Raw genomic sequence first — 10,940 nt, 5'->3', positions numbered from 1 at the left:
TACGTTTTTTTAGGTTTTTTTTTTTTATTAATTTTGTTATTTATTATTATGTTGTGTTTTTTGCCAGGGTACCCGTATTTAAAAAAAAAAATGTTATTTTGAAATATACAAACAAAAATATACTTTAAAAAAAAAGCATTTAAAAATATCCAAGAAAAAAACATTTTTTTAATTAAAAAATAGATAATGTATAAAGCTTACATTTAGGCTAGATTGCAAAATTGAAAATATTTCCTGCCCTTGGAATATATTTTGAAATATATTTTTGGTATATGAAATATATATATATATTTCATTTCGTATAGGAATAGATCATTCCCTTTAGGTTTGGAGAACGTTTCCAAAATGTTTTCTTAACGTTCTGTTTTTATAACATTCTACAAACCTTATTTATCAAACCAAAACCAAACACATCTCCACCTAGTGGTTGACAAGGCAATCTAAAACAAAACATACGTCACATTTTCTTAACAATTTAATTATTGTAGCGCAAAAAAACATGCTTTTTCAAATTTTCCCTCAAAATCCATTAGATTTAAATCATCTTTCAAGATACAGGTAGAAATATTGTAACATGCAATAATTAGACAAATTATTCACAAAGTGTAGGGAACCCCAACAATCATTATAATCGCTAAATATAACTAAAATAGGCTTTGTTGCATGCATAAAAACTTTTCCAGTCTTTTTTAAGGCTAAAAGCCGAACATTGTGTGAAATGTGACGACATTCGTGTCCTGACAGCCGAAGCCCCCCAGAGGTTTGCTGATATTGTGGGAGCCTTTGGTTCCGCACGGAGCCCGAGCAGCATGACACGCGCTTTAAACTAAAATGCGCTTTTCTGTGGACATGACAGCCGCCATACATGCCTACATCTGCGGTGAGCCTTCGATTCTCTTTGCGTTTGTGTGTTTCGTATGGATCCGAATGCGGCAGCTCTTCAATATTCCGCTTTAAGAATCGGTAGCAGCAAAGCTAACCAGTGACAGTGCATCACCAGAAATAATACACACAACGGTATGCATGCTCGTGCATCGATTATCAGTCGTTTTAAAGGCGTGATATCAACCAAATACAGTTTGTGATCAATGCAATGGCATGTTTTTGGCTTTAAGGCTTTTTTTTTTTGGCTCGTGCAGCTGCTCGCTTTAGCATGCAGCTGCAATCAATGCATGCGTTCTGCCTTCATACTTCCTTATTTTTAAACTTTAGCCTTGTGCAGTCAAACTCTTTCGTACTTTAATGAAGCTTAGAGTTGCATTAGTCGACAGTCATGCAAATGTGTTATAAATAAACTCGCGTTTCTTAATATTTGTGTTTATGCGCGTACCCGTGCATGCATTTCTTATTTTTCAGGTGATTTATAGCAATGGTTTTGTCATAAAAATAAAAGCATTAATCTGCTAAAAGCACATAGATCACGACTTCTGTGTAGAAAGTTGGCATTGATTGTTCACTGCAGATCGAGGTAGTGAATTATAGATGGATGCAGTGCTACTTTAGTATTATTAGTCTTATAAAGATCAGTGCTGTTATTTAAGCTGAAAACTGTTGGAAGCAGCGTTAAGGCATTATTAAAGCAACATTGCATTAGAATGCACATGTTTGATTTGCGTTAATGCATCTCTTTTTCAAGAGATTGAAAATAATGTCTTATGGGTTGCTGTAGTTCGTACTGCACTGTTTTTGTCATTTACCACACATAGTTTTTACTTGGACATATTTGAAACAAGGTTCGGATTAGACATTGACTGTACAGACAATAGTGCACACTATAGACTATATAGTATAGAGGGTTTGCAGTTATGTCACGATTTGCATGGTCATATTGGCGATACTTGGATATAAATAACAGCATGGATTGCACTTAATGTGTTAATGTACTACTAAATATGTTGTTCTGCTAATTTATCCTATCTAAACCATGGAAAAATGTTTGGAAGCTGCTAAATAGTATAGAGAAGGACTTAGTAATGCAGGAAGGGGCGCAGCATTTAACTAAAGTTAATCAATGTTAAAGATATGTACAAGCAGTATTAATTAAGATATTAGCCTAATATGTATTATTTAAACTAACATTACCTGACTGGAAATAAGCACAAACACGAATGTTGTCAAGATTCTTGCCTGGGAAATCCTGGTTCCTCAGACAGTTTTTTTGCACTGTTCTCCTTGATTTGTTATAACTTTTGGTAGTCTATAGTGCTCTAAATGTTTCTGTATCTGTAAAATAGAATAATGTAAATACAGTCAAATAGATGCAAAAATAAATGCATTTTAAAAATCGAATTATTTACAGTCAAAGAGATGCAAAAAGTAAGTGCATTTTAAAAATATAATTATTTAAATACAATCAAATAGATGCAAAAATTAAATGCATTTTAAAAATAGACTTATTTAAATAGTCAAAGATGCAAAAAATAAATGCATTTAAAAATAGAGTTAAGTACATTCAAATAGATGCAAAAACTAAATGCATTTTAAAAATAAAAAAATACGTATATAGTTAAATGAAAAAAAGAATGCATTTTAAAAATAAAAATATTTAAATACTGTCAAATAGATGCAAAAATAAATGCATATTAAACTAAAATTATTTACAGTCAAATAGATGCAAAAAATAAATGCATTTAAAAAATAAAAATATTTAAATACAATAAAATAAATGCAAAAAAATGCATTTTAAAAATAGAATTAAGTACAGTAAAATAGATGCAAAAATCAATGCATTTTAAAAATAAAAATATTTAAATACAGTCAAATAGATGCAAAAATAAATGTATATTAAAACTAGAATTATTTAAATACAATCAAATAGATGCAAAAAATAAATGCATTTTAAAAATGGAATTATTTACAGTCAAAGAGATGCAAAAAATAAATATGTAAAAAGTGTAAACAAAGACGCAATCTATTATTCACATGCTGAGTTGCATGCATGCATCAGATCATTGGCCATTTTGCAATCTCTCACCATGAGGGTTTTATTTGTACAGCGAGTTAAATAGTTTATATGCATCTAAAACTCACTCAGTTTCATTCTGTACCTGTACACAGATGGTATATTGATATTAAAAAACACTTTTAGTAATCTGTTTACATTTGTATTATGTGGTACACCATGTAAATGAGTGTTTTAATCCGATTACACATTTACAATTGTGTTGAATCTTTGTACTGGAATCATTATTTTTGTACTTTATTATCTGTGCTGCACTGTCACTGTTCTAGTCTTCTAATTAGCAGCTCCTCAGGTTAAATCCGCAGAGACTAGTTAATTAGGTCTGAGCCCCTGTGAGTTTATACTTTAGTTGAATCCGGGGCCACGTGTCTTATATTAATACCGTTTTAATACTATTAATCTCATGTTTCTTAGGCCACTTGGTAGAGAAAGATTTGATACGCACAGTGCAATAGATCATAGTGTGTGTTGTGCATTTGAAATACAATCATCTTTACTTGAGCCATGCATTTTGCATTTGGTCAGGCATAAAAATAGCAGCGATCTAACAATAGGCCGCATTAGGAGGACTTGCCTTTTCAGCAAATAATCCTTTCTTGAAAGTTTCAAGAGAACAAAATGCTCTTCTTTGAGCATCCGCATTGTATCTGAGATGTATTGTAATTTTCATTTGATTTAAATTATATAGATTCCTTTTAGATGCATTATTCGGAATTAAAAAAAAAAGATCATGTTTTAAATACACAGTAAACAGGTTTATATATTTATCATCAATAAATCTGAATTGTTTCCAAACTGAATATTGTTTGTTCCACAGATAACCATATTTCAACAATGTTCATACATTTAATAGATTTTAAAATGAACACATTTATGCTTATTCTAAGCAGTGTAAATAAATGCATTTTAAAAATAGAATTATTTAAATACAGATGCAAAAAATAAATGCATTTTAAAAATAGAATTATTTAAATACAGATGCAAAAATAAATGCATTTTTAAAATAGAATAAAATACAGATGCAAAAAAAATGCATTTTAAAATATAATTATTTAAATACAGATGCAAAAAATGCATTTTAAAAATAGATTTAAATACAATTAAATAGATGCAAAAAATAAATGCATTTTAAAAAATAGAATTATTAAAATACAATCAAATAAACATAGTTTAAAATAAACAGGAAAAATCTACCCTGTTTAATTTCTGTATGATTAACAAATGTGACCCTGGACTACAAAACCTTTTTCAACAAAGTCTTTTTCGAAATTTAGATTTATACATCATCTGAAAGCTAAATAAATAAGCTTTCCATTGATGTTTATTAGGATAGGACAATATTTGGCCGAGATACAACAATTTGAAAACCTGAGGGTGCAAAAAAAAAAAATCATTGAGAAAATTGCCTTTAAAGTTGTCTAAATGAACTTCTTAGCAATGCATATCACCAATAAAAATTTAAGTTTTGATATATTTATGGTAGGAAATTGACAAAATATCTGTATGGAACATGATCTTTACTTAATGTCCTAATGGTTTTAGGCCAAAAAGAAAAATCGATAATTTTGACCCACATACTACTCAAGACTGGTTTTGTGATCCAGGGTCACAAATATGCATCACATTGACTTTATTTGTTTGTTAAAACCATCCAAAAATATGGAAATGCATGTCGGGTCCCACTTTACATTAGGTGGCCTTAACTAATATGTGACCCTGGACCACAAAACCAGTCTATTGTTGTATGGTTTGTTAGGATAGGACAATATTTGACTGAGATGCATCTATTTGAAAATCAGGAATCTGAGGATGCAAAAAAATCAAAAAGACTGAGAAAATCACCTTTAAAGTTGTCCAAATTAGGTTCTTAACAATGCATATTACAAATCAAAAATTACATTTTGATATGTTTACAGTAGGAATTTTACAAAAAATCTTCATGGAACATGAACTTTTCTTAATGATTTTTGGCATAAAAGAAAAATCAAAAATTTTGACCCATGCAATGTATTTTTGGCTATTGCTACAAATATACCCCAGCGACTTAAGACTGGTTTTGTGGTCCAGGGTCACATATGTACTTACATTTAAATTAAAATTTTGTTACAATGCACTTATTGTGTACATGCATGTTTTTACATTGTACTTATATTTTTAAATCATGTTTTACATCTGTAATTATTTTCTGTAATTACATTTATAGTTGCACTGTTGACCCATCCCTTACCCTTAAACCTACCCATTCCACCAAACCTGTCCCTAACCTTACCTATATCCCACCTTAATAGAAGTAAAAGTGTTTTGCAATACAATATGACGGCAATAAGTACATTGTACTTATTTTCTGATGTAAGCACATAGTAGTTAAAGGAACACTCCACTTTTTTTGGAAATAGGCTCATTCTCCAACTCCCCCAGAGTTAATAAGTTGAGTTTTACCGTTTTGAAATCCATTCAGCCGTTCTCCTGTTCTGGCGATATGACTTTTAGCATAGCTTAGCATAGATCATTGAATCCTATGAGACCAGTAGCATCACGTTCAAAAATGACCAACGAGTTTCCATATTTGTCCTATTTAAAACTGGACTCTTCTGTAGTTATATCGTGTACTAAGACCGGTGGAAATGCAAAGCTTCAATTTTCTAGGCTGATAAGATTAGGAACTACACTTCCATTCCGGCGTAATAGTCAAGGAAGTTTGCTGCCGTAATAAGGCTGAAGTTGGAGAATGAGCCCATTTCCAAAAAAAGTGGAGTGTTCCTTTAAGGCCACATAAAATAAAGCGTGACCTAATATTTTTGTAAGGTGAATTTGCTAATTAAAGCCACCCTTTGGATTTATCTTCCTCAGGTTTCAATTTGCCTCTAAGAAACATGCCTTATGGGAAACACCATCGTTCGAATACATTCCAGAATTAGAGGACCAAGACTAAGCTGCATTTTCTATGGTAACGTTTTGTACCCAATCTGCTGGCGCAGAGCTCTTTTGCATCGCAAACCTGCCGTCCTCGTCTCCCGAATCGTCTCTCCGACCGTCCCGCAGGGCGCCTGCCTATCATGAGATTCCGAATTTACAAGCGAAAGGTGGTAATACTGACTCTAGTGGTGGTCATCTGCGGATTCGCCGTCTGGAATAGCGGGAAACCGAAGAAGGCGAGCGCCTCCGTGATACCCAAAGAGGCGGAAACGGCTAAACGGAGTAGCGTCGGCGGTCAAGTACAGGTACAAGTACAGGTCACCGCACCGGTAACCCGTAAACCGCTCAACGAGACTATTCCCGAAAAACAACAACAACATCAACAGGCAGCTGCCAAACCTGAAGCAGACAACACCACGCTGGTTTACAGAGGAATTGTCTTTCAGCTCAACTTCGATCAAATCCTAAGAAACGAAGAGAAGTTTCGCTCGGTGCGCCAAAAGGACGACCTAGTGGTCGTCATCCAGGTTCACAACCGTCCCGAATACCTACGCCTTCTGGTGGACAGCTTGAGAAAAGTGAAAGGAATCGAGAACATCTTGTTGATTTTCAGCCACGACTTATGGTCGCCAGAAATCAACCAGATAGTGGCCTCCGTCGACTTCTGCTCGGTCCTCCAGATATTCTTCCCCTTCAGCACCCAGCTGTACCCCCAAGAGTTCCCCGGGAATGATCCCAGAGATTGCCCTCGAGACATTCCCAAGAAAGATGCCTTAACCCTAGGCTGCATAAACGCAGAGTACCCAGACTCTTTCGGACACTATCGGGAGGCCAAGTTCTCGCAGACCAAACACCATTGGTGGTGGAAGCTGCACTTCGTTTGGGATCGAGTCCGAGTTCTCAAGGAACACCAAGGACTCGTGTTGCTCATCGAAGAGGACCACTACCTCGCTCCCGACTTCTACCACCTTCTCAAACTCATGGCGTCTCTCAAGAAAGAGCAGTGCCCCGATTGCGACATCTTGTCCTTGGGAAGCTACGGTCACGTGGGCTACTCCAGCAAAGCCAACAAAGTGGAGGTGAAGGCTTGGAAGTCCACCGAGCATAACATGGGAATGGCGCTGAACCGAGACACCTACCAGAAACTCCTCAGATGCACCGATGCCTTCTGCACCTACGACGACTACAACTGGGACTGGTCGTTGCAGCACCTTACCGTGACCTGTTTGCCCGCGTTCCTGAAGGTCATGGTCAGCGAGGCGCCCCGCGTCTTCCACGCCGGAGACTGCGGCATGCACCACAAGAAGTCGGCTTGCATGCCGAGCAGCCAGAAGACGAAGATCGAGAACATCCTCCAGAGCGGCGGGAACCAGTTGTTTCCCAAACAGCTACTCATTACAAAGAGACTCCCCGCTTCCGGAGCCAAAGGTGTGGCTCCGCACGTCAAAAACGGAGGTTGGGGAGACATCAGGGACCACGAACTCTGCAAGAGCTACCTTCGATTACAGTGACTTTGTACTCTCTTGTTTTTGCATCCTCTAATGAAAGCCTTTAAGAGTTCTTTACGGACTATTTCTTCATATTGCCTGTTTTATTGAGATATTCCAAATAAAGTAAAAAAAAAACGATGTGACGTTTGGATTTGGTGGTTATGAGCAAGTATTATCACTAAAAAAAAAAAAAAGAAGTGTTATTGTTGTCATATATCTATTATTAAATAATCGCATTTTTGTGCCATTTCGAAGATTTTGTATGTATGATTTTACTGCAAAAGCATGACGTTTCTTATGATTATGTATATGTGTGTGTGTATATATATATACAGAGCTGCGGACAGTGTACTTTTGATCATAATTCCACCTTCTGTTTAAGGTTATGCTAAAACGACTGGGCTATTTTTGATATGCAGATGAACTATTTTCTATTTGCTTGAATGTGACTGACCGTTTTCCAGGTGCAAGGTTGTGCTTCATATTGAACGTATTCCAGTATTAGAATGGTTTTGAAGCTTTTGCAAGACATTAAAATTGCATTGACTATCTCGCAGTCCTCATTAGCCCCTTATAGACGCTTTGTCCCATTTACACAAGCTCGCAGATCTCTGGCCTCAATCTTCACACGTCTAAGAACGTGTCAGAAAATAAGCCTTTGGAGCTAGTTTGAGATGTTTTAGGACAAACATAGTATAGTGGATGCAATCAGGGATATTATTGTAAACTAAAACCGTATTAACAGTTCATAAAGTAGTTAATATTTGAAGTGGATCCAAAAAGTTAATTATCTTAAGACAAGCATGGGTATTGTTTTGGTTTTGGTGAAAGGTTTTGACCCACTTCAGATGTTGACTACTTTTAAAATAAAAATATATCTATATATATATATATATATATATATATATATATATATATATATATATTACATTATTTTGGAGCTAGTTTGAGATGTTTTAGGACAAAGATAGTATAGTGAATAATCAGGGATATTATTGTAAACTAAAACCATAATAACATTTCATAAAGTAGTCAACATTTGAAGTGTAGTAAAAAAAAAGTGTGTAGTCCTAAGACAAGAATGGGTATTGTTTTGGTTTTAGGACAACTTTTGATCCACTTCAAATTTTGACTACTGTTCAAATAAAAATATTAATAGTTTCAAGCAAAGTACTAAATAAACTAAAAAAAAACTTTAAAAATAAAAATTTGACCCTTCTGACTGGTTTTGTGGTCCAGGGTCAAATATGACTTCCTTTCTTCAGTGGAAGATGAAAGAAGTTTTTTTTTAAAGTGTCTCTTAGTGTTTTTGTTTATACAATGAAAGTCAAATTGTTTTGGACCCCATTGACTAACAGTAGACAAAACCGCTTTAGAATATCTTCTTTGGTGTCTATGTTTAACACCTTCTCTCTTTTGCATGATTTTTATGAAATATTTTGACTTCATTTAATAATTTTATGATGCTTTCAGCTGCTAAAAAGAGTGCTGAAACCCCATTTAACACTTTTATAATGTTTTAAGGTCAGAAAATGCAAAAACAGTCAGTAGGTTCTTTCTGATCCATTTTCTTACTTAGATTTTTTGTCTTGTTTCCAAACAAAATATCTAAAGATCCTTAAATCAAGAAGGATTTGCTAGACGCGTAAAAATTATTGTTTATTATTATTTCTTGTTTTCAGAAAAAGAGTCAAAATGAAGTGAGTTTTTAATAATCTGCCAATGGGGTAAGAAAAAAAAATCTTATTTCACACAGAAAACAATATTACTTTTCTTCCCCCATTGGCAGATTATTTTGCTTGTTTCACTTGTTTTACTCAAATTTTGTTAGTAAGCAAAAATATCTGCCAATGTGGTAAGAAAAATAATCTTAAATCAAAGGCTAAACAAGGTTTTTTTACCCCATAGGCAGATATTTTTGCTTACTAACAAAATTTGATTAATTCTTTCAGAAAACAAGACATAATATCTCAAGCCATTTTACTTGCCAAGTAAATGCAAAAGAGTTGTTGTTAGATATTTATACTAAAAAAGCAAGAAAATAATTTTTCGCAGTGTAGGAAGTTTCCTAGAAAAGAGAAAATTCTTACTTAGATGTTTTGTCTTGTTTCCAGCCAAAAATATCGAAAAATTCTTAAATCAAAAAGGATTTTCTAGACAAGTAAAAATTATTGTCTTGTTTTCGGAAAAAACAAGTAAAAATTAAGTGCGTTTTGCTTGAAACATGCAAAATAATCTGCAAATGGGGTAAGAAAAATAATCTTGTTTTCTGTTTGAAATAAGATTTTTTTTTTTTGCTTACCCCATTTGCAGATTATTTTGCTTGTTCTATGCAAAAACTCACTTAATTTTGACTTGTTTTTTTTTCTGAAAACAAGACAATAATTTTTTACTTGTCTAGAAAATCCTTTTTGATTGAAGAACTCTAAGTAAGAAAAGCATTTTTTGCAGTATAGAAGTGTCCAAACTGGTAAAATGTCATATTTTGGGTGTTTTACATTAGTTAAAGACATTTCAGTGTTTAAAAAACTTGTGTTTGACCATGCAAAACCTATATCTGCAATGCTAGATTGGCATGAAAAGAGCCCTGCATCCTCACATCTCTGATCTTCTGGTCTGTAGATGCAACTTGGTTCCTCTTTTAATGTGCAACTATGGGATTTTCACCTGTTTTATTGTCCCTCAGATGAATATCCAATCAGCACATGATTTGAAGTCTCTTAAAGAGCATACTTGGTTTCTTACCAGACTCTTTTCAGCTTCTAACTCAAAGAACTCCACTGAAATGCATCCCATTAATCATTAAAAGCTTGTGTTAGCAAAAGTGAGAAAATGCAGATCAATGCAGCGGAACAGAGAACTGCACCAGTGGTCTGTGCAACAACAACAACTAGGATAAATCCCGATATTTATCTTGATTTTGATATTTGAGCTCAAATGCACTCATCAAATTCTCTCAAGATCAAATCATTGATTTTATAGCTCAATATTCTGAAACATTTGTTCAATTTATGACAACTATTGACTCGTTTGGTTGCTTTTATTTATCTTAAGGGGTTTTAGGAGAAACGGCAATCACTAAATTTACACTACCCTCCTGCCTTGTTAAAAATCTTTTACTAAATTATGTATTTTCAGTAAAGAGACCAGCCTTTTAAGAACTGCTTATAAATCTTTGAATTCAATCTTTTTGTCAACTAGTTTCCATTAGTTAGCACATGTTTTGTTTTTCTTTTTTTGAGCTGACTGATCTTGCACTCTTAAAAATAAAGGTGCTTTAAAAGGTTCTTCACAGCAATGCCATAGAAGAACTATTTTTGGTTCCACAAAGATCCATCTCTTTCTTACCTTTTTATAATCTGAAGAACCTTCTTTCACCACAAATAATCTTATGTGAAACAGAAAGGTTCTTCAGATGTTAAATGTTCTTTATGGAACTATTTAAACAAAAAAGGTTCTTCTATAACATCGCAAAGCACCTTTATTTTTAAGAGTGTGGCTCCTTTGATTTTAGCTCATGCAAAAGCATTATTTGTGAATCATTTTAGCAATAATCAGCCAAAAACTGATAT

General features: G+C 34.0%; 1 protein-coding gene across 1 annotated transcript; it reads left to right on the top strand.

The window, feature by feature from the left end:
* Positions 1-743: 743 nt before the first annotated feature.
* LOC141315364 (alpha-1,6-mannosyl-glycoprotein 2-beta-N-acetylglucosaminyltransferase-like) lies at positions 744-7,917 on the top strand. Its single transcript, XM_073832697.1, has 2 exons — positions 744-880; positions 5,813-7,917. The coding sequence occupies exon 2, from the start codon at positions 6,019-6,021 to the stop codon at positions 7,387-7,389; it is 1,371 nt and encodes a 456-aa protein (XP_073688798.1). The 5' UTR covers positions 744-880; positions 5,813-6,018; the 3' UTR covers positions 7,390-7,917.
* Positions 7,918-10,940: the final 3,023 nt, after the last annotated feature.

The sequence above is a fragment of the Garra rufa genome, unplaced genomic scaffold (genome assembly GCF_049309525.1).
Source record: "Garra rufa unplaced genomic scaffold, GarRuf1.0 hap1_unplaced_024, whole genome shotgun sequence".
Classification (NCBI taxonomy): domain Eukaryota; kingdom Metazoa; phylum Chordata; class Actinopteri; order Cypriniformes; family Cyprinidae; genus Garra; species Garra rufa.
Note: the sequence above shows the minus strand (reverse complement) of the source record. Positions and strands in the feature narration are given on the sequence as shown.